Source organism: Triturus cristatus, chromosome 8, assembly GCF_964204655.1.
Source record: "Triturus cristatus chromosome 8, aTriCri1.1, whole genome shotgun sequence".
Lineage (NCBI taxonomy): Eukaryota > Metazoa > Chordata > Amphibia > Caudata > Salamandridae > Triturus > Triturus cristatus.
Window position 1 is genome coordinate 252,056,508 of NC_140591.1, and position 24,259 is coordinate 252,080,766.

At 45.5% G+C, this 24,259-nt stretch overlaps 1 protein-coding gene across 1 annotated transcript in view; it reads left to right on the plus strand.

The window, feature by feature from the left end:
- Positions 1 to 24,259, plus strand: part of DYNC2H1 (dynein cytoplasmic 2 heavy chain 1) — a 1,714,832-nt gene that overhangs the window by 160,199 nt on the left and 1,530,374 nt on the right. The window contains exon 11 of the mRNA XM_085621461.1: positions 12,182 to 12,357. Within this exon, the coding sequence (XP_085477587.1) occupies positions 12,182 to 12,357 (176 nt within the window). The remainder of the gene's footprint in view (positions 1 to 12,181; positions 12,358 to 24,259) is intronic.

Below are 24,259 nucleotides of genomic sequence, written 5' to 3' on the forward strand. Positions count from 1 at the left end.
CCAGGTTCAAAAGCACAACGGGCCTGTATGAGGCGCACACTTTAGGGTCCTTTCCTGTTTGGGGATAAGTGTGACTAACGCCTCTCCCATGGTATTCGTCACCCTTTGGGCATTTACTGTATCGTTAAAAAGGGTCACCAAATGGGGAGTCAGCTCGGGAGCGAAAGTACAATAGAATTGGGCATTGAGCCCGTCTGGGCCGGGGCTTTCTGCAGTTTCAGAGCGTCTATCTCTTTATGTACCTCTTCCCTGGTCAAGGGCCGACTAAGTTACTCGTTTGGTGTGGTCAGAAACCTGAGGTAGGTTGTGGGGTGCCAGATAGCTTTCCTGAGCTCGGGCCTCTAGCGGGTCGGCGGTGTAAATGTTGCGATAAAACTTCCCAAAAGCGTTAGCTTTGCTCTCCTCATTATTATGGGATACGCCCATGTCGTCCACTATTTGCTTGATATATTCTTTTTCTGGTTTTGCCCTCAGTTGCCACGCCAATACTGTGCCTATCTTGTTGCCACTTTCATAGCCTTGAGCCTGAAGCCTTAGAATGGAAATCGCTGCCCTATTGGTGTAAATGGCCTTTAGTTTACCTTTTAGGGAAGTGACAGTGCGGTGAGTTTGGATCGACGGGGACTCATGGTGCATTTTTTCTGCAGTTTGAAGTTCCCCTTCTAATAGAAGTCTCCTCCCCTTCTGCTGGTTTCTAAGCGTGGTGGCTAACTCTATGCATTTGCCCCTAACAACCGCCTTGAAGGCGTCCCAGTTGGTTGCATAAGATGTAAGGGTGGGCCGTTGGTATTAAAGTACTCAGTGATTGACGTTTTTAGTTCATCCCTAAGGAGTCTATCCCTGCTGAGAAAATTAGGGAAATACCATCTCCTGTGTTTCGAAGACGGGGCTGGCCAATTTAATATTATCTCCAGGGGTGCATGGCTGGAAAGGCAAATGGGGTGAAACATAGCACCTGCAACTGTGAATAGAAGGGATTGGCTAAGAAAAATATGGTCTAATCTAGAGTAGGTTCTGTGGGAGTGAGAAAAAAAGAGTAGTCCTTTGACGTGGGGTGGGCTTCCCTCCAAGTGTCTAGTAGGCCCAAACACTGAAGAGAGGCTTTGAGGGCCCTACTGAATGCCCCTCCTGCTGCCCTGTGAGGATGGGTTGTGTCTAATACAGGGTCCCATATGAGGTTGAAGTCCCCCAACAATAGAATGTCTCCCATGCAAACCCCTCCGGTGTTGTTAAAAAAGCCTCCAGAAAGTCCAGTTGACCTGTGTTAGGTGCATAGATCGTGCCAATGGTGCAGGATTGACCCCTGATCTCCCCCCAAACCATCAGAAAAACGCCCTGCCACTCCATTGTGTTTCATGGGGGCCGAGGAGCGAAAAATCTGCAGCTACCGTTTGTGTTTCAACCGAACTGCCTCACTTTTCTTTAAATGGGTTTCCTGCAGGGTGGCTATCAGAATCTGGTGGTCAGTTAGGAACTTCCATAGGCTCTGTCTCCTGTTAGGGGACTTAAGCCCCATGACATTCCAGGAAAGGCAATTAACTGCCATATATCACTGTATACAGACCCCCCCCTTCTGCGGCTCCTGTTTCGACCTCCCCATAAGCAACCCCGCTCCCCACCTCGACCCTGCTAGAGTCCTCAAATTTGTGAACCCCATGATACACAACTTATAAAACAAGAAAAAACATGAACTGTGAGTGGTGGGGTCTTCAATCCCAGAAGTAGGCCTCACTATGTCCAACTCTAGGAGTAAGCCCACTTTGACTCCCAGGAACCCCTTAACCATTTCGCTAGTGTACTGACGTGCTCATTGTTGTAAAAATTTCTATCACCCTCAAACCTGAGTTTTAACAGGATCATAAGACCCGAAGTGCCTATCAGAATATGAGTCTCGGCTCTTAAAGCACCTATAAGGGAGCTATTACCCTTCGTTCTCCCTCCTATAACCCCCCTCACCATAAGTCTAGAGAAGACTAGCTTTGAGTGGTCTGCTTGCGTGGGACCAAGCCCGAGATCCCAGGCTCACCCAACTTCAGTCTGGTGCTTTTTTACTCCCTCGTCCAGTCGTCCACCAATGTCGTCTTCGATGTTGACGCTCGAGTCGAGAGGGGGAGTTTGATTCCCAGAGGGTCCGCCGCTTCATCTATCTCTGTGCAGTGGAGCTGCTTATTGTCCATTTGGAAGGTGATGCCAAAGGGGTAGGTCCAACTGTACTTTATTTGACGTTCATGCAGGGCTTCTGTGATCGGCCGGAACTGCTGTCGTTGTGCCAAGGTGCCCTGCGCCACGTCCTGGAAAAGTGAGCATGAGACGTTTTGGAATGTTAGTTTGTCTGTTCCTCTTGCTTTTTGAAGAACCAGTTCTTTCTTTTTGAAGGAGCTGAATTTTGCTAATCCGTCTCTTAGTCTCCTGTTGTCGCAGGGTAGCCTCGGGCCCACTCTATGTACCCGCTCCAGTTGCACCTCTGGGCTTCCTTCTCCGAGGACTGTGGAGAAGAGACCTACCATGAATGCCTCCAGATCAGGGCCCTCACAGCCGTCTTCCAGACCTCTTACCCTGATGTTATCCTGTCGGGAGCGATTCTCTAAGTCCTCGCACTTGAGAGCAGAAGCTCGTAGCTGATCGTGAAGCTTTGCAGAGCTCTCCTCCAGGGGCCCCATGCATTCTTCCAGTTCCTGCCATTTCGTTTCCAAATCTAGGGTACACGTTCCTACTGAGTCCACATCAGTCTGTAAGGCCACCAGCTTCCCCCTCATCTCTGTTCTGATCGCGTCGAAGGAGGCATCCATGTCTGCCTTGATATCCTCCCTCAGCTCCTTCCTGAAATCCCTGAAGGACGCCAATAAGTCTTCCCGGTGGGTGCCATGCTGCCCCCCGATTGCACCGCTGCCTCCTTAGCTATCCCTGCACCAGGTGTAGCAAAGTAATTGGAGACTTTGTTGCAGGTGGCCTTTTTGGGGGGCATATGGAGACAGGGGGTCTGGTCAGCCCGGGCCGCCTCTCCATAGTGCAGATCGCCACCAGAGAGGATTTCACCTGTGGGGAGGTCAGCAAAAGACCACGTGACTGCCAGGCCCTGCGTCTCAGCCCCTCTCTAGGGAGCTTCAAACAGGGCCCCCCAGGCCTCTCCGGAGCTGCAGACCTCCAGACTTCCCCTCCTCATCCTGGGCACTTCTCCGGTAAAGGGATTGTCGAGAGGGAGCCTGCGCCCGTTGCCCTAAATGTTTACTTTGGATCAGGGCTGTGTCCCCGGCTCATCGATCTCCCCTGCACCTATTCGAAAGTGCATCGCTGGCGCCATCTTTAGGTCAGGCATCAGCTGAAGGAGGTCAGGCATCCCTGCTTTAGCCCAGCAGTCACCGTTACTATTGTGGAGGGGCTCTGCTGTCAACCGGAGGGGTCCTGGCAACACCCATCTCCTGCCGGGGGGGCGGAAAGCCCCACAGCCCTGACCTTCCTTCGTTCAGCTCTTGAGGCTCAGGACCGCCGCGTGTCGCTGGGGGAGTTCGCCTCTCCTAGGGGTGTCTTCAGGTTAGCGCATCAGCGAATGCCGGGCGGTCACCGGCACGCTTTCCCCTGGGTAGGTCGTCTTGCATCTTCTATTTGCTGGCCAGTCCATCAGCAGTATCCCCTCTCTCATTACCACGATCTGCTCTTCCCCGCCATTTTGAAGTGCTCGGCGGCGCTCTGGATGCCTCTCTTCTCGCCCCTGTCCACGATCAACCAGCGGCACCCGGAGGCTTAAAACAACATTCCGGGGCCCCGCCTTCCCTTGCGCGGCTTGCGCCGGGTTCCGCGCTGAAGTCAGTATCCTGTTTTTTACTTAATACACGGGCCTGGGACAGAGCCGATCGGATTCACGTCCGAGCGGCCATGATGGTTGGCCTGTTCTGTTTATTCGATTTATTTATGCAATTTAAATAGTGTGGACATTGCACAAAAGTCATATAGCATGTTAAAAAAGGAATGCTAAGTTACATGAGAGAGATGAACAGACCAAAGGGATACAAAGATAAGAGCCGTGAGTAGCACAAAGGCATTCAAGCACTATACATGAGAAGTAATGTTACATTAGAAAAATTAACCACTCTCAGCCATAACAGTGACTCCAGTGAATTGAAATTGCTGAGTGAGGATGACAGGTGAAAGATAAACTGGTTAAACATTACACAATGCTTCATCATTTACATAACTGACTGGAAGTACAATGTAACTGTATAAGTGAAAGATATTAATGCAAGATCAGTGATCGTGGCATGGTTAAGATGATGTAAAAATGATAATAATCGAGTAGCGGAGGCAAGAAAGAGTGATGTAGGGAGGTAGTATGTGGAAGGAGGCTAAAGAATCAATGAAAAGAAAACTGGGAAGGAGAAGGAAAGGAAGTTGTGTAAGAAATGTAGGGAGCTCAAATGTATCAAGGAAGGAGTTCACAAGCAAGGGAAGCTACAAGCTAGTAGATTCTCTAGAATCAGGTTAAAAGTATCTTGAAAAGAGAAGAATTTTCAGATCAGTCTTAAATGTAAACAGCTAGGCAGTGGTATGTAAACCTGGGGATCGAGAGTTTCAACTTCTAGTAGCACTTCCAAAAATGGATGGTGCCATTGTGTGTTGATTTTTGAATGCCAGGAGTTCTAAAAACAGTGGTGTAATTTTTTTAAATTTTGTTTTTAGAGTTTTATATAGCGCAAACTGGACCCGAAGATATCGGGTATCAGAGCATTTTACATAGCACCAGTTTTGTTACACAAGGACACATTCATTTTTGTTAGGCACGGGGAGATTAAGTGATTTACCCAGAATCACAGGATGTTGAGCGTCGTTGCCGAGACTCGAACCCGGTTCCGCAGCTTCGATGATGACCGCTGTAGCTGGTAAGGCCACATCCTCTCCCCAATGGGGTAATCTGGTAATGGGGTCACATCTTTTCATTCCAGAGACTAATCGTATTGTTGCATATAGCACTTCTTTCACTGGAACAAGATGCACTTTGGGAAGTTTGGTCAAGAGAGGGTTGCCATAGTCAGTCCTTGACAACACAAGAGATTTTACAGTCGTCTTAAGTGCTTGTTAAAAGACAAATTGCTGATTTCCCCAGACCCTTTACAGTAGAAAAAGTGCACTTGTGGCCATAGAATGAGTTTGTTCCTTAGATAAAAGCCTGATTTAGAGTTTAGCGGAGGACGTACTGAGAAGTACTCTCTTTGCCAAACGCCAAGTCCGTCCGCCTGATTTATAGATGGTTGGAGTAAAGCATGTCAGTGACTGAGCCTACTCCCCTTCCGTTGCTGACATACTCCTCCAATGGTCCAACAGAGTACTGGCCATCCGAGGTGTTGGAAAGTGGATTATTGGTAGGGGCAAATGTAGGTCTGCCACTGGCAATAAGGCCACTAACCCATGATAGGACTCAGCATAGGTCTTCGAAAATTATTCCTATGCTCAACCCTTGGTAATGTGGCTGTGAGCAGACAGGCTTAACTTCAAAGACATGTATGTAAAGCATTTAAAAACACCAACTCAGTAAATAATTAAGACACAACACATAATAAAAATCCAACACCAATTTATAAAAATAGGAAATATTTTTATCTTTAAAAACACCAAAACGACAAAAATCCAATGTAGGGAACAAGAGATATGAATTTTCAAAGATTTAGCATTATATAGCACTCAGAAGCATATAGCGCCTTATTGGGATAGCTGGTCGCAATAGACCGGCTCAAAGTCAAAGTTTCAGGCCGGCTGCGATGGAGCCCTGATTGACTACCACTCGCGGTAGGTCCCGGTCACAGTTTTTACCTTCAGACTTAGAAACTTTTCTGGGGCTTTTCTTCCCGGGGTCCCTCGAAGCTCTCAGACAGTGCGGATTCAGTAAGGTTTCGCCGGATAGCCTTGCGATGAGCTCCCGGTCAAACTTATGGAAGTCCAACCTTCGGAGCGTTCCAACGGAGCAAACCCAGGATCCAGGCCGACACGCCGTTGAAGACAGGCGGCTTGGCTTTCGCGGTTGCTTCCGGTCACCTTTTCTTCGTTCTTACTTTTACTGAGCTTTTTCTCGCGGGGTCCCTCGATGCTCTTCACCAGGCCGGATTCGGTGAGGGTTCGCCAGCCTTGGATTTTTTTATACTCCTGGTCAAACTCTGGAAGTTGGACCTACCAAGCTTTTAGCGGGACGAACCTGGATGGCTTGGCCGGCTCACGGTTGAAGGCAGGTGGCTTGGCTGGCCAGGTTGAGTGGGTCCCTCTATGGAGTTTTTTTTGCAAAGTTGCTCCAAAGTTCTCCAAACTTCTTCCTGAAGTTCCTCAAGGGGTCCCAAAGTGTCTCAAACTCACTCCAAGAGTCTGGAAGCTCCAAAATGGTCCTTGAATGTTGAGTACTTCAGTTCCCACAATCCACTTGGACAAAACCCTTACAAATCCACTGGTGTTCTCCAGGTTGAGGGTCCTTGGTGGTGATGGTCCAGGTGAGCTCTCTTAACCTGTAGCTTGCAGGAGTCCACTCTTTAGTTCTTTTGCAGCAAGGTAATCCACAGGGCTGTAGTTTTAGCTGGTGCAGTCTTCAGAGGACAGGCCTTAGAACTTTGCATCCCAACTTCTCAGCATGGCAACGTCTTGCTTCCTTAAGTTTCAAGCAGCAGATCTGAGAGGCTCTGCCCCTGTCAGATACTTATTCCAAGTTCTCTAGGTCAAGCAGGGGATCACCCCTAAGATGGTGCCCGCCCTCGAACTCCGTACTGACCCCAGTTTTCTCCGGCTCGCAGGCGGCTTCCTCTCCCGGACACCGAGCCTCCTGCTGATTGCGCCTTGATAACCACCGAAACAATATCACCTTTCCCACCTGGATTCTGATTGGACTGCAATTTCTCATCTCTCCCTCATTTGATTTCAACATTCTTAGAATAAACCTGACCATTTCCTGACAGTGGCGTCCAAGCATTATTGCCGTTGCCCGGTGGAGCTGCCTAGACAGCTGGTTTATCCCCTCGGCCGTCACCTACCCAGCCGGGCATTGGGCACAGTTTCTCCCCGTCTCCCTGTTTTTGTACCCTGCCTCCCCCTCTCTCTGACGTATTACCGCAGCATTGCTTTTTTATCCCATGTTTGACTCTGCTTTTGTAACAAATGTAACTTGTAACCTGTAACTCATGTTCCTCATGTTAATCTCTGTGATACCTCCTGGTCTAGCCAGCGCCATATAAAACTCATTAAATAAATAAATAGATAAATGGGAGCAGGGCAACTCCCCATGAATATGACCACTTCCTATAGAGTGTGGCATTTTTTTGTCCCACAGTGCACCAATTCCTCCAAATTTATAATGGCTGATTTTCCAGCAGGTGAGGTAAGAGCTGGCTAAACTCACCCCTAGGGTGGCTTTCTTTCCACAAACTCTCCCCCTTGCATCTGTGCATTCCTTCCGTAAGCCAAGCTCTTGCTGAGGTGAAAAGTTTAGAGTTGTAGATGACATCAAGTCCTCCTCTTCTCTTTGAATACCATGGTTTACGACTCCTCCCCCTGCTCTGGCATTCCTGTGTAGCAGCACACTGCCCTCCCAGCAGAGCTTGTTAACCCCAGGGGCTCTTTATCACCTCTTCTAGGCAGACTGGCTAATCCACTTAACTCTGACCAATTAGGACAGACCACTGGAAGGCTGAACCTGGACTTACAAACAAGAAAATCTTAGAACTTCTTGTATGTACATTTTAGGAGAAATTCAACCATATCATATTCTTGAGTTTATTAATACCATTCGCAGAAGTCTTTAAATGGCACTTCTAGCCCTCTCCTATCAAGAATTATTAGTTAATAGCTTCCTGCTATGTTAACCTATGTGGCAGGGGATTTTCAATGGGAAAAATGACTTGGGCTATTTTTCCAGCACCAGAACTTACAAAAACATATTTTATAAGTACTTCGCTTGTATCTACAGGACCCCCACCCGATGGGTCAACTAGGGAAGACTTTAGGGGTTCTGAATCTGTAGAAATATTGCAGATCCTCCCTCCACAGGGCTCCTAGCATCAAAGTCGAATTTGAGCAGCACTTTATCACAATGTGGGGAGTGAAATGTAAAATTTCCCTTAACACAGGGCAAATAAAACTCATTTTATGAGGGTCTACCTTATAAATACCTGCTCCCCTCCCCCCCCCCCACGCCCCTGGGACACTTAGGGGAGACCCTGGGGGTTCCTAATGTGCCAACACATTGTCGGTTATCCATTTTTAAGTGCCCCCAAAGTCCAGTTTGAGCACATTTGACTTTTTAAAAGCAGTCCTGCCACCCAGGGCTACTTTTAAACTGACCTCAGGCTTCAGCAGTGCACACGTGCGAGTGCAGAAACAAAGCTACTGGCCTCTAAACTGCCATGCCTAATTGTGGGCTAGGGACTTCTAGGTGGTTTTAATCCCCCTGCCCTAATATTTAATAGGGTCTGATAGAGTAGGTCATGCTAACCACAGGGGTACCCCAACCCTTAGTGTACCCTAGTGTATGTAGGTGTTTTCATTGTATTCTAAATGTGTCTCTTTCAGCATAGCACTGGCCCTGGGCCAGGTTAGGCAGAGCCCAGGGTCAGTCAGAGTCAGTTACCGCCAGTAACATTCAGCAAATGTTGGGGGGTGCCCAGGGCACAGGATGACTTTGCAACAAGAGGTTTACGTATAACACGGTCATACCTCCGCCTTGCAAACTCTAAATCGGACCCTAACTATTTTATCGAGAATCACCCTGAAGGATTTGGCACAGTCAATGATGGCAGAATTTCAGCTAGGTACTCTAAGTGGATCAACCCAGGTTTGAGCCAGTAGTGGAGACTCAGATGAATTAATAAGAAGAAGTTCACTTTTAGTAGGATTGAGTTTTAAATGATGAGCAGTTTTAATTTGGGGTGTTGTGTGTGCATTTTCTTATTTAATCTTTGTAGCACATCATAAAGTGGCATGGGATGGTGCTAATAGTTTGGTTCACTTGTCCAGAAAATTGTGAAGATTTGGCAGTCCTTTCTAGACTCTTCAGTTTGTCCAAAGTATACACCTTAGCCCCATAAGAGGGAGAGGTTGGTCTTGTGAGTCACTTATATTACTAAAACTAAAGCTCTCCCTTTCAGTGGCAGAAGGAAACATTTATCTTATATATGGTCATTTGGAGGTGAACCAATCGAGACAGTAAAAGAGTATGTCTATTTGGGCCGTATTTTCACTTATAATTTACAAGACACAGCCCACCTCCAACATTTGTCGGAAGGTAGAATCCCACGTTGGGGCTCTACAGAGACTGTATCATTCCACGGGAAATAGACATTTTATGCCAATGCTGGAGGTTTATGGCATGAAAATCCCTCCGATTCTATCATATGCCATGGAATACACACAAATTAAAACATGGCAATCTATTAAAGTAAAGGAGGGAACCATACTCTGAAAATTGGCAAAAGTATCGCAGTCAATACCAGTCCAAGCTCTCCGCCTCAAGCTATCTCTAACGGGCATTTCTGCTCGAGTAATTTCCAATATCATAGATGGGCGTACAACCTCTTACATGCAGCACCAGACGCATTAAGGCATTTGTTAAAACTGGTGACTTTTAGAGAGGAGGCGTCTGGGTATACTTTCAATAGGAATATAATTAAAGCTTTTGAGGTTTCACAATGCACTGTTGCACTTTTACAGGAGTGGTCTCCAGCGCTCTTGAAACAGTTTTTAAAACATTTGGCCCTTAGAATCAGCTATGAAATGGATAAAGATTATTGCATTCAATTGAAGCATTATAAAGCGTTCGCAGAAAATATAGAATTTAAAACTTGTGCTCCCTATTTACGATTTCAACTAGAGCACGGGGTAAGGCGCTGTATTCTGCTTTTACGTTTGGGTATACTCCCTTTAGCAACATTCTTACCTAGCTGGGACGGTACAAATAACTCTAAAGGCATATGTGAATTGTGCTAAGGTGGTCCACAAGATTTGCTTTAGGTTTTATTAATCTGTTCTAATGCGAGTGTGGTAGAGGCTCGACGGCGATATATAACCCCAATTCTACTAAAGTATTATGCTGTCTTGGCCCATGATTTAATTATGTTGTGTAATTCTCCAGTCAATGAATTTGTATGCCATAACTTGTTTAAGTTTTTTAAAAGTTTCTTGAAGCTGTTCTAAAGGTAAAGCGCACAATCTTAACATCTTTATTTTATTTTATTGAATGTTGTATAAGTAGACGATAAAACATTATTACTTTTCCATTCTATAGTGTATTTTAAAAGTTTTACAATTTTAATTATTTTAAACTCAATAATAATAATCTTATATCTGTATTTGTTGATCTCAGTTGAGATCTGAATCAAATAAACTATTGTTTGGTTGTGAGTCATCTCAATAAATATTTACGTATCTGAGGTCCTTCAAAGGTAAATTAAGATGTATTAATTTATTGAAGATGTTCTGTAATTTTCCAATTATCAGTCAATAGTCTTTTTATTTTTTCTTATCTCTTTGCTTTGAGAGGCTGGATGAATAAATAAACACACTTGATATAAACACCTCAGTAGTCTGTGGTTTACCATTGAGTAGTGGTGCATGTTTCACTCATGCGCATGTCCTCGCCAGAGCTTGTATGAAACACTTAATACTGGTCAAGAAGAACTTAGTGCTCTTTAGGAATGTTTGTATTTTATGGGTGTACATTGGGTAATGAGTTGTAAACATATTAGACTCAGCATAGAGAGTCTGACTGCTGAAACTGTGGAGAGCAAACTGCCTGATAAATACTTTGCTTCTTAAGATATATTCACAACTCCATACATAGACACTGGTCCCCAAAGACTTAGGTCTTCTGGGTGCTGAAAAGTTTCTATTAAGGTTGCTCACTATAATTCTGACCAAATCATAATCTGAAAACCTAGAACTAAATCCAGCAGGGGATATAATCTAGGTTAGCCAAGATGCACTGCTGTTGGTAGAGTCCTTGCACTAAGTTTATTTGATGCATTGTTCTAGCTATAACAACATCTGCTTGTTAAATGTGTGCATTTGAAACCATACACAAATCAATTATTGCCTCATTCAGCAGTGCATTCCGATTTTCTTTAATTACCCTTTTAAATTGTGTGTACTTATCTGCTTAAGCAATTTTGTTCCTGCAAAGAGAAGGAAGTAAACATTAGGTCATCACAGGGGCCAGCTGCTGACCAACAACAAATTCCAGCTGTGTCCACCATTTACAGTATACTCCCACCGCTAACCTAACTGCTACAACAGTTTTTCACAGCTGACTATTTTAAAAAGCCCAGTCATATACATCATGTTCCCTCCTAAGTGTGATTTATGTAGGGAAACCTACTTCTCTCCCTGTTTTCCCACACTCTCTTCACCCTTTTTTCGTATGCCCTAAAGATGCAGTTTCCATTGTGTTTGACCTCTAGAGTGTTTTTTCTGTCATTTTGTTACAGAAAATATTTATTTTACTTTAAAAAAATACCATCTTGATATAGAAAACATCCTGCTTGTGGCAGGAAAAATGCAAGACATCATTCCATGCTCAATCACTACATTGCTGAATTACAAACTGTATGTGAATGCTTAACTAAGCAAAGCCTTAAAACATTTGTTACAGGTAAATATCTTGCTCTTATCGGTGAGTGTACTTTGGAGCCTGGCATCTAGTGCTTCCACCCCCCAAATATAAGCGTAGAGCGGTGCAAACAACCTAGCATCCACATCCTCAGAGGACTGACCTTCATTCTGGATCAAAATTATGGGATGCTTCCTAAGACTACACCTACACCTATACCTGTGAAGCACATTCTCGTCTTTAGCGTGCAGCAGACAAAGAGCAGACCTGCGATATAATTTTCAAAACGCAGTAAAGATCATCTGAGATAATATAGACAGCAGAGGTTCTATAACCGGACCATTCATCTTCAGGAGGCAGCTGTCACAAGTCTGCTGGGCTAGTTCAGTAGATCTACAGTACATAGGGTTACATCTGACAGCAGCAGGGCTTGCCTTGACCTCATGACACAGCAGGCACGTTGAACTTGCTAGACCCTCCTAACGTCCATATCAAGCTAATTTCTCTTATTTTCATTTACACTACCATTAAATGTGGAATATTAATGCAGTTAAATAACATTGCTTTTTTGCGGTTGTGGCCAGAAAATCATTGTGCCACTAACTTTTTTTTTAGGTGGATGACACTATCAAGACTGCTGAAGTTCTTCTGTCTGACCTGTCTGGATTCCGATCCTTCCATCGCGTTGGAGATGAAATCATGGAACAGTTTAAAATTTATGAACAAGAGCAGTTTGATGACTGGTCTAGAGACATTCATTCTAGCTTGTCCGATCCAAAGTCTGGCGTCTGGTGAGGAAAATAAATACCCAGAAATGTTATGTAAACACATTTTCAATGCATATTTAAAAGCAGACCATTCTCTTAATCTCCCACTGAACTCACATGGCTGGCACTGTTGTTCCTCATTTTGGTAATCCAAAACGGCATATTTTATATTTATAAGGACGTAAATCCCTCATAATTCACATGCACAATGTTATCCATTCCTGCTACTGCTTCATAATCTGTATAATGTATTAGAAGTCACTGTACAAAAATACATCGCCAACTGCCAAAACGACTATACATTTGCACTAGAGCAGCGCGAGGAGTCTAGGGTTGCTCATGCATCTTTACTAGCTAGATTGTACTTGGTATAGTGTGGACTATAAATCGCTATTAGTGAAACAATTCCCTATCTAACATTGTGACCCATTGCAAATAATTAGGAAATATTATGTTTCGCATCCACACGTTTTATGGAGTATTTCTGACTGTCATGCTTACACGTACACACGTCATCGAGCATCTATATTTGTTAAAAGTTGATGAGAGTTATCCATTGTATAATAATAATCTAAGTGGTGCTTTCCCATGAGCTTGCAATATTCTTGTCTCTGAAAGGTCACACTGCCGCTACCTTGTCACTTTGATTAGCTAAGATCTTTTTGTTCAGTGTTAGTAGCTGTCATACAATTTATTGGAATATGTCCTTGAGCTTCATTTGAAATGTTCTGAGACCATAGGACAAAAGTCTGTTCCTTTCTTCCACATGAAAGAATGAGTCCTTAGGGGGATTGTTGTCACCTCTGTCTCAGATATAAGCTCCATTTCTCACCCACTCACCACGTTACCATATATTTGTTTCCTCAATTTACCCTGGTTTCTTTTCCAATAAGTCTAATATTCTTTACAGAAAAAAGGTTGTCTTGAAATAATGTCCCATCTGTCAGTAATCATTAGAAATTTCTAACAACATAGAAACTTAGCCTTGTGCCTTTCAACATGTTGTAGCAAACACAGACATCAATCACGTCTCCATTTGTAATTCATATAGTTTGCAGTCGAGGTGGCTGCAAGATTGCTCTTCAGGCAATACTACAGCCAAGTTTCCAGGAGAACCAATATTCTTGCTGAAGCACCTAACCCATTTCTATTCATTAGAAAAGTCTCCCATGTCCATTTACCCATGAAGTTGTTGGCTCAGACAGCGAGCTGCAGGAAGGGACAACGAATAGCAGGAGGGGCAGAAAGCAAGCAAAGTGCAGCACTGTAAGACAGTACTCTGAGGTGCTGTTGGTAGTGCAGTCAGTAAGCAGACATTGGCAGGTTTCAGTTTAAGTGGGGTAGAGGATCAGCGGCTCCAGGAGCTGTCTTGCAGCACAGAGTATGTGAGTAGGTGAAAGTCTGCATGATACCTCTAGCTTTACCCTACTGTAAATATAAAAATTGAAGAAAGTTGCTTAACTCTTATCAAAATATGTTCAAATTAACAAGTTACTTTCCTGTCCTCTTATTCCTTCAGCTCCCTTAAGTCTAAGCTTAAGGATACTACCAAGGCAAATGCCTTGACATCAAAGGAGGCAGTGCTCATCTTAAGACTCATGCATGTTCTGGCTTCCTTGCATTGTTTTTCAATTCAATCTTTATTCGATCCAGTTAAAAATGATCATAAAAGCACAGAATAATACATAATAATATCAATAAATAATTCATGGTTCATCTTAGGATAAAAAAAGCCTATTGCAACAAAATCATTCCACATACTAAAAACTCTAGTTTCCTGAGCTGCCCCCAATATTATCCAAGAAAAAAAAACTTTACCTCATCGCAAACAACCCTATTGGCAGCATCCCCCTCCTCTTTCTTCTTTCTTATGCAGGCCCATAGGAACGTTGCTACCAAAAAGCAGACCAGGGGATCAGATAACGCTTTAAAAAAATATAGTGCAACACGACATTGATTAAAATTCCCTCGCTTAAGGATTGGATTAAGATAGTCATTCCTTTCTTTCTCATAGAGCCTGCAGAATAGGTGCAGTTCAGTTTGTGATGTAAGGTTGTCACAAAGGCATGCACCTAACTCTGAGCGGTTGTAAGTTTTTTCTGGATGAGCTAACATCAAAGGAATCATATTCATACAAAACCTCAATAATATGAATCTGTGTTGCGGACTGGTTACATTTGCTAGATAGAAATACCCTCCCTATATCAATGGTGGGTTCTGGCGATATGTACAGACTGCTTGTTTCTCTCTGTGATATTCCTTTCACTTTTAGTCCACCATCAATAAAAACATATTGGTGACCTTTTATTTTGAGACCTTTCTACAAGCCAGTGGGTCCTTAAACAATTCAGGGAGGCTGATCTCCTTCAGGACAGACTCTACATAGCCGAGTCACCTAGACATTCTACGATTGGCCATACTTGGGAATTCCTTATTATAGTTTGTGTCAGTGTCACTGTGTCCCTCCGCTAAATTGAATGCCACAGGAGAATTGGGGCTAAGTGTATTAAATTTACAATGTAGGGCAAGCGCAGTTCCAAATGTAGAGTGTAATTTGAGAAAGAGAGAGGAAGGCCCACTATGGATTTAAAAAAAATATTTTTGGTAGTTTGAAGTGTAGTTGACGCTACCACACCCGAGACACCAGCACCATATGTTACTGCCGCCTTTACTTTTGCCTGATAGATGTTTTTTATCGGTAATAATGGTCTTGAGCCCAGTTTTTGGGTGACGGATTTTACCACCGAGAGGCTTCTCTCCATTACTGACTTTCTTCCTTCCACCAACTTTAACCACAATAGATCTTTATCAAAGAAAAACCCCAGGTATGGAAAAGTATCGACCACCTCCATTCTTCCAGTATCCACATGTAAGTACGGGGTTTTATCTCTTTTTCTTGCCCCAGCTATAATTACAAAGGACTTAGTTTGATTTACCTTCAGATCTATTGAATCCATAAAGGAAACATACGCGGTTATCAAACGTTGTAGTCCAAACCCTGTTCTAGCTATCAACACCGCGTCGTACGCGTAAGCCAGTATTGGTGGCAGTTGGGAATCAAAAGCGGGGAGTGCGTCCTCGACTCCATTTGTATAAATGGAGAAGAGGAATGGGGCAAGGACACAGCCCTGTCTTACTCCCCTAGCGATTTTAAATGGGCGTGTGTAGTGCCCGTCTTTGGTGTAGCGAACTGATGCAGTGGCGTTTGAATACAGCTGTCTGATGAAATTTATTGTAGCTGGGTCAACCCCCATCTTCTCCATTATATTCCATAACTTAGCCTGGACCACACAGTCGAACGCTACCGACAGGTCCATGAAAGCCATGTAGATCTTTTCTCCCTTCATTCTAGTATATTTCTCTATTATCAGTGCTAAATTTAAGCACTGATCCACAGTACCCCTTCCCTGCTGGAACCCATACTGGGCCTGAATTAAGATGTTATTCTCCTTGGCCCACCCCTCTAACTTAGAGAGGAGGAGCCGGCCCATGAGCTTCGATGTGGTATCCAGCAGGGAAATTGGTCTGTAGTTATTTGGATTGGCCCTGTCCCCTTTTTTATAGATTGGAACAATGACACCCGCTGACCCGCAGACCTACCAAAGCTACACTGTTCAGGACATTCGTTAATAGGGGTGCCCATAGGTCCGGATTTTCCTTTAAAAAATCAATTGGGACCCCATCCGGCTCTGGGGCCTTTCCCGTGCTACAAGACATCAAACCTTTTTTCACTTCGGTGAGTGAGAAGGAGAAAGGTGCGTGAGAGTTTAACTCCGTATTAAAAAGTGGTGTTGGGGGGGGCGTGGCTAGCAGCCGTGGAAAATGGCCGCAGCCTAGGGAAGCTCCAGAGTCCACAAAGCCTTCCCTGCACATCCGTGCATTTATCAGGCGATATTCTCACCTTAAACCGGCCTTCTGTGCTGTCGGAAGACCCAGGGTGCCCGCGGATCTAGAGCTGAAGCTCTTTGAACGATCCGGGCGGCAAGGACACCGAGGCGACGAAGCGGGTCCTGCCCTGGCGAGGTGAGCCGGGGATTACAGTAGAAGCAGAACCAACCGCGGCGGCTCGGCGAGACAGGTGGCTGGAGGTGCGAGGTGTGACTGGCCAGCGGTCGGTGAGAGAGGCTGCTCTGACTCCCGGCGACGTGTTACGCATCAACCGGCAGCGTACCTAAGTGCGGGGCACCGGGGGGACGACGGCAGAAGAATAGCTTCTGCTCCATAGACCCGATGCGACTCCTGCCGGTACGTGAGGCGGGGTTGTGGAGTGGCTGAGCGGGTGTGCACCTTGCGGCCCCCTGCACCTCTGTAAAGGTGAATACAGCATAGCTACGGTATAATAGCAGCCATATAATAAGCTGGAAGTGCGCCTACAACCTGATTAATTCACCCCTACACATCGGCAGGGAGCAGCACAGTGTGGTGAACGACACCATATTGTCGGAGAGGAGAGGGATCCCTAACAACGACTAACTTTTCCGGACTGACAGTGGAAAAGCCATTCCTTGAATGTACATATAGTGTGAGCCCAAGCAGACAGTGACAGTCCAGGAATATTACAAGCAGCAGAGTAAAGGAGGGTAGGTGTGCGAAACCCGTCTGGCCGCTTGGGTTGTATTAGTCCTCTGGCAGGCGGTGGTGAATACCACCCCCCGAACCTGACCTCCAAGCGCAACTCTCCCACGCCAAAGATGAGCTGCAGGAATACAAAAGGTCTGACCAGGCGAAGCTCGAAAAATATGCCTACACGAAAACGCAGTCGGACCCCGCGGACCGAGATGCTGCACCTGCGCCAAGTTTGAAAAACGCTGAAACCCAGGAAGTGACACTGCAAGGCATCATGGCCAAGTTGAATAACGTGCACAAGTATCTGGACTCGCGCATAGGTACTCTTTCAGTTGAACTCTCCTTAATTCGGGCTGATTTCAACAAAATGTCCACCAGAGTATCAGAGGTGGAGGCCACGGCGGTGACCTTAACAAATGACTCTGACACACTCAAGAAACAAGTGCATCAACTCATGTCGGATAACAAGCTACTAGCTGCCAAGCTGGAGGACCAGGAGGGGCGGTGAAGAAGAAATAACATCCGCCTTATAGGAGTGCCGGAATGGACAGGTGGTCCGGCCCTTGACCTGTTTGTCGAAGACCTTATTACAAACCATCTCGAACCACGGGGCCTCTCCAATTACTTCTCCGTTGAAAGGGCGCATTGGGTCCCAGGCGGCAGACCAAAACCGGGGGCCCCCCCGCGCCCAATTCTGGCTCGTATTTTTAATTACCGGGATAGAGATGTGATACTACAGGCCGCACGTAATGCTCCTCCTTTACGTCTCGACAACGCTACCATCACCATCTTTCCAGATTACACTGCAGCAGTCACGAAGCAGCGTCGTGGCTTTCTTGAAGTCAAAAAGACACTTCGCGATCGTGGGATCAAATATTCAATGCTGTTCCCTGCGAAATTAAGGGTGGAAGCCAAAGGTAGAGCATGGTTCTTTACGTCTCCGGAGGACACACAGGAATGGCTGGAGGGTTGGCGCAAGGCCTCACGATCTGAACGCTCAGGAGGAAGCAACGGTCCACGCGGTGGGAACGGAGTAAGAGAAGGGCCGGAGTAGACGGCTATAATGGAGTAGAGCTTCCCGCACTGAGGAAAAGGGGACGGAAAGAGGCATTGACACGAAAACGGTCCAGACCTGGTGTATTATTATTACCTAAGACCCTCCTGGTTGGAATGGACGCAACTAGAACGGTACTTCCAGTCTAACAACGCAATGAAGAGGAGTGTCAATACGTGATTAGTGAGACAAGAACAGTCCACTGATGGGAATCCATACCCTCCTGACAAGTAACGTATGCGATCTATCAGAGAGGGAGAAGATGTCGCTACCAATGACAACAAAAGGGGGGTTCTCAAGGACAAAGGACAATCGCTCTCACCCCCAAGTTATGGTATCGGGGAAGGGTACTAAGCACTCTGCACTGTTGGGGTGGCGGGTAGTTTTAAGTCCGTCAAGAAGGTAGGCAGGGAGGAGGGAGGGGGGTAGGGATTGTTATTGCAGTATTGTGAGTTGTTGGTTAGCAATTTAAAAAGGGCATTGGCTAATGACTGGGTAGCATATGTTGGTCACCGGATGTACCTCCGATATGATTTCATGATTGCACACACGACTTATGACAGAAATGATGGTAAAGGAACCAAAACAGGCTAGATCACCACCGCCCCTCATATCTCTGGTTGCTCCACTGTCACTGGTTACATGGACTGTCCGTGGGCTTGGGGATAAGATTAAGAGGGGTCTAGTTTTACAATATCTGAAACGCTGCGCGCCAGCGGTGGCCCTACTACAAGAAACACACTTGACGGGATCAACCTGTAAAGCGCTGGACCAGTGGGGGTTTAAAATGATGGTACACTCAGAGTTTTCCTCTGGATCGAGAGGGGTGGGTATTTTAGTAAAAAAGCAATTTCCACTGATAATTAACCAGACATGGTCAGATGACCAAGGTCGATTCGCAGCATTACTTGGCCTAAGTCGGTCCTATTTATATTGTATGGCCCACCACCGCAACTCCCTAAAGATTGCAATCTTCAAATCGCAACGGAAAACTTTAAGTATTTAGGTATCTATGTGACACCTAGGCCTGATGAATGTATTAAAAATAACTTATACCCCCCCTGGAATGTCTGAAACGTGACACGACGCATTGGCACACTTTGCATTGACACTGCTTGGAAAAGCAGCACTTTTCAATCAATCAATGGATACACGCCCCATGGACAGACCCCGCGTTTTAGGCGGCCAGATACGGGATGGGGGACGAAGGCGTTAAGGCGGCACTATATACTAAAAAACGGTCTACCCCATTAATCGGCCCAACAGCACATACAGTCAGCATATGGTACTCGGCAAACAAAAAATTGGGATGGCAGGGGGTCATCACACAACTCACTCCACTCTGGGACACTCAGCGGCTTGGACGCCTCAGAAATAGTAAGGGATTCCATAAATGGGATGCAATAGGCATCTCCACGATGGGAGAATTATGGGTTAAGGGCGAGATGATCACGTTTGAGCATCTGCAGGAATATTACGAGCTGGCACCCTCTGAAATATTCACATACATGCAGATCAGACACGCACTACAGGCAGTTATACCACCTAACACCACATTGCCGGAGGCATCTCCCCTAGAGGATAGACTACTGACTGATTATATGCCCAAAAGAGCCACCTCTCTCACCTACCGTAAACTAGTTAATAACTTACCTGAACTAACACAGGCACTGAGGGAAAAATAGTCTGCGGACCTGGGGGATCTCGACGAAACGGACTGGCAGACGGCACTTTCGTCCCCACGCGAAGTAGCAATACCCTCAAGATTGAGATTAGTACAACTCAAAATATTGCATCGCACGTATTATACTAGATTAACCTTACACAAAATAGGGAGTGCTTCACATCCGTTCTGCCTGTGGGGAGAAGGGTACATTTTACCATACTATATGGCAATGTCCAAGGATTGTCCCATATTGGGTAGCAGTGATGAGGACTATATCGCAAGTAGAGGAAGTATCAGTGGTACCAGAACCCAAGAGATGCCTATTAAATATATGGGAACCCTATGATTTAACCCACCCAGCACAGGACTAGGTAGCTCTGGGGATGATGTTCGCCAAGCGAAATATAGCTAAATTGTGGGGCTTCAGATGCTCACCAAAGCTTAATGAATGGTGCAAAGACATGGACGGAGCAATGAGGAGTTGGCCTAACGGCTAGGGCGCTCGACTTCGGACATGGGGAACTGGGTTCGAGTCTCGGTAATGACGCTGAACATCCTGTGATTCTGGGCAAATCACTTAATCTCCCCGTGCCTAACAAAGAATGAATGTGTGTCCTAATGGAACGTAACTGGTGCTATATAAAGATCTTTGATACCTGATTGGATTCGGGTCAAGTTCGCGCTATATAAAACTCTGCAAAAAAAAAAAAATTATTGCAGAAAAAGCGGCATATGTCAACCGAGGCTGTCCCCAGAAGTGGGGGAAAGTGTGGGGAGCGTGGAACTAGTTCAGGGGCTATATCTGTGATCCACCTAGGCTGCCGACTGAAGAGATTTCCGATTAAGGGGGAGTGGGGATAAAACTGAATGTATAGATTATTAAATGGGATCTTTCCTGTATTGTGTGCAACAATGAAGTGCAACATGTTGAAGGAATCTGTGCCAACTGATAGCAAAGAGTGCCTAGTTTTTAAGACGTTATTATGCCCTGAACTTAAAAAAAGATTTAAAAAAAATAAAAAGTGGTGTTGGAGATTGAGCACTTGGGGTAAAAATATTTTCAAAGTGGGTAACCCATGCCTCCTCGTCTACATTAATGTCTGTTGTGGGATCTCTGGGTCTTTTAAAATGTGGTGTGTTTACTAACTTCCATAAGTCGTGGCTGTTACCCATTCTGGCTGCCTCATCAAGGTCCGCCCAAGTCTCCTCCCTAATAGTTTTTTTCTCTATTTCTTCGTGCTAATTTATAGGCGGCCCGCAATACTTTTATTTGATCCAGAATTCTAGGTCTAGTTTTCAGGGCGTGCATCAAATCCTTCCTTGCTTTTGTGCACGGAGAATCGAACCAGCCTCTACCAATCACTGTATTTGGCTCTTTTATGCATGTAAGGGCCAGTTTTACCTTCTCTAGGAGACCGCAAAAGGCAGAGCCCATTTCCCCTGAGTCAGCCTCTGGTTCTAGACATAATAAGATGTTATCCCTTATGTTTAATATAATTTCTGGGATCATCTTTATTTTGTCAATATGGGCCCACTTTAGTTGGACTCTATTTCTCCTTGCCACTATTGGTGTTCCAATGTTCTGGTTGCAGGGTGGGTCACCAATGAGTACCTTTAGCTGTAGGGATAAAATGGCATGGTCACTAAAAAGCGTGAATTGATTTCCTAACTAGGTGGCCCTTATACTGAGAGGGTTGGTGAGTAATATATAGTCAATCGTTGACTCAGACCCATTTCGCCAGAAAGTTCCCACTGAATTGTCATCCAATGAAGGGCTTTAGACATCAACTGGGCTGTGGAGTCTAGTTGACCCTCCCTCAATGGTGGTACGTTACCCAACACCAGTACCAGGGGTGCGGCTGCCGAGGAGTGATGTAAAGTCTATGTTCCGGTCGCCATGAGTCCAGTGTTAAGTCTTTCATCCCTCTGGTAATCAACTCGTCCAGCCCACTCTGGCAGGATTATACCCAGACTTGTAGAGACTGTGTTGGAATTGTGGCTTTGAAGGTTTAATGTGACCTCCACTACGTTGGAGTATTGCTGGTGTGGGTGACTGTGGGCAGTTGTACCGGGGGTTATACCAATATGGGTATACGGATTGAGAGGTGAACTATTGACCAAGTCGGTGGGTGCAGGCGCCGTATTTGGACATGGGATCCAGGGATAGGCGGCGTTCCGTCAGTTCGATTTCACGTGCTAGGACTGAAGTCGCCCTTATTAAGAAAGAATCAAGAGTCCCCGCAATGTTTCCACCCAGGTGGGCACTCTGACCCTTGTGCTTACTCATCCTGGGAGAAGGGTCTCAGATTAGTTGGAATAACAACAAGAAATGAAAAGATACTGAAAAGACTGTGCACTATTCCTTGTTGAAGACACCATTTTTTAGAGGCTCCTCTGGGCTCAGACGGGTGTGTGCGGGCCCGCACTTGGTCCGGGCTTTGCCCGGGTGCGTCCCCACGCTCGTCCTGCGCTGCGGTTCGACATCTCTGTTTTGAGTGGATTGTCCTGCGCTCGGAATGTTGGGCTTTGTGGTCCCCCCAGGCAACTGGCTCAAGCACCTCTGCCCTCCGGGAGTCCAGCTGAGGCACAAACGGCAATGCGGCTACACTTGCCGCGGTTCGGCGTCGCGTTTTTGAGCACGTTCACCTGTGCAAGGAATGCTGGGCTTTGTGGTCCCCCCGGTAACTGGCTCAAGCTCCTCTGCCCTCCGGGAGTCTAGGTGAGGCATGAACGGCAATGCATTATTTATGCTGTTCACCATCTACAGAGTAGATAGAAGTCTGAAGACATGGAGCACAGTGGTTCATGGGCAGGTCATTTAATTGACAGGCTAAGAATACATTATCACTGTTCTGAGTAAATTGTGCTTAGTCCTGCATCCTCTCTCTTTTCTGCTTCCCATTCTGTGAGTGCCATGCCATCTAGTAGTGAACCTGAAAGCTATTTCCTAAAATTGTTGCAGCCATACCCCTCAGCAGTCTTTTACCATGCATTCAATCAGTCTGGACTTCACCCGCCGTTCTCACGCTCAGGGATTTCCTGCAGTATTGCTTCTTCTCCAACTGTTTAGAATAGCCAGGAGACAGAATTATCTGTCAACCAACAATAATAATACATTAAAAAATCTAGTAATATGTAAAGTAGTTTTGGGTTAAGTCCCTTCATTCATTCATTCATTGCTTTGCTGAAGTGCCTTACACTTTCTGTCTCTGAGCATAGTTGACATACATACAGAGGGTCAGCCCCTTTCAGTTATTGGCTTTACTGCCAGTGTCATTTACATTTTGAATCAGCCCACATGATTGCCATTCTGTGTTTGGAGTGACACAGTGAGTGACAGCATTTTGCTTGTCTGGATTGGGATGCAGGAGAATGAGAAGTAGAAGAGTCTACCCTATTGCCTCAGTAGCAGTTGCCTTGGAACAGAGACCTTCCAAAACCTTTTTTTTTTTTAAATTATATGCACAGAGTTAGTCAACACATGTGCAGTCTAGTATCTTTCCAGTTTGTGACACCGGCCTCTTCTGGGAAGACCACTGTGCTGCAAGTGTACAGTGTAGGGTTAAAGCTGCCCCTGTGTTTTCAGGCAGGGGATGAGAAGTAGATGATATAGCACTGTTGCTGGTGTCACTGTCTTGCTGGTGGGCCAGTATGAATCTTTTCTTCTCAGTGCCTTTTTTTTGGTCCTCTCTTTTATGTCAACGTTTAAAAACGGTCACCACATTTCAGTATCAATGTGATTATGCAATTAACACACCAACAACCCTAAAGCAGAGTGGGTGTTACTGTTCATGGAGCCACAAGGGAGAGGTAGGACTGATTCCCCTTAGCTAGTTTGCTCTGCTGTTGTTTTGCTGAGATCTTCAGCAGTTGTGGAGGAAGTAGCAGAATCCCAAACCCCAGATGAGTATTCCCCACAATGAAGGCTATTACTCTGCCCTTGTGCAGCAAAGAGTTGAGTGGGAAGTTAAGAAATTATTTTGTATGGCGGATTGGTTGCAGGGGCCTTTTTGCAGACTCACTTGCATGCTGGTATTGGGATATTGTTGATTGATATTTCAGTACCTGAATAATTACTGGCATGCCTTTGCACCCCAGAGAAATCACACTTATGCATCAGGAGGGTCTAATTTCTTTGTGTTGCCACTCGCCACACTCCCTTGGACAGGGTCAAATTTTCTCACAATTAACCAATTCCCTTTTCATAGGGCAAATGTATAGGCTTAGCAAATATCTGCATATTTTAAGATTATCCTTTGTGGGTCAGTGGCCTCCTATTCCAAATTCACAGACAAGGCACTGCAAACAATCAAAGAAAATATATGTTTGTATTTCTAGCTAAATAAACCATACACACTTGTTGCAGGGATTCTGCTTATACACAGAACTATGCGTAGAACCCCAGGACCTCAGTGAGTTGTGGTGTACCAGAAACTCACCTCAGAACCCAGAACCCAGTATCCGGCTAGCATAAGTGTCCCATTCGTTATCCGAGATTTAGCTCGGCGGTCCCAATGAAAAGACAACCCAGAACACGCGACTCAGTACATACTCAGGAATGGTGGGAATCGGAAATACCTGTTCGTATATTATTCTCACATCAGTCCACAACAAGAATCAACAGAGACACGGTGAAAATA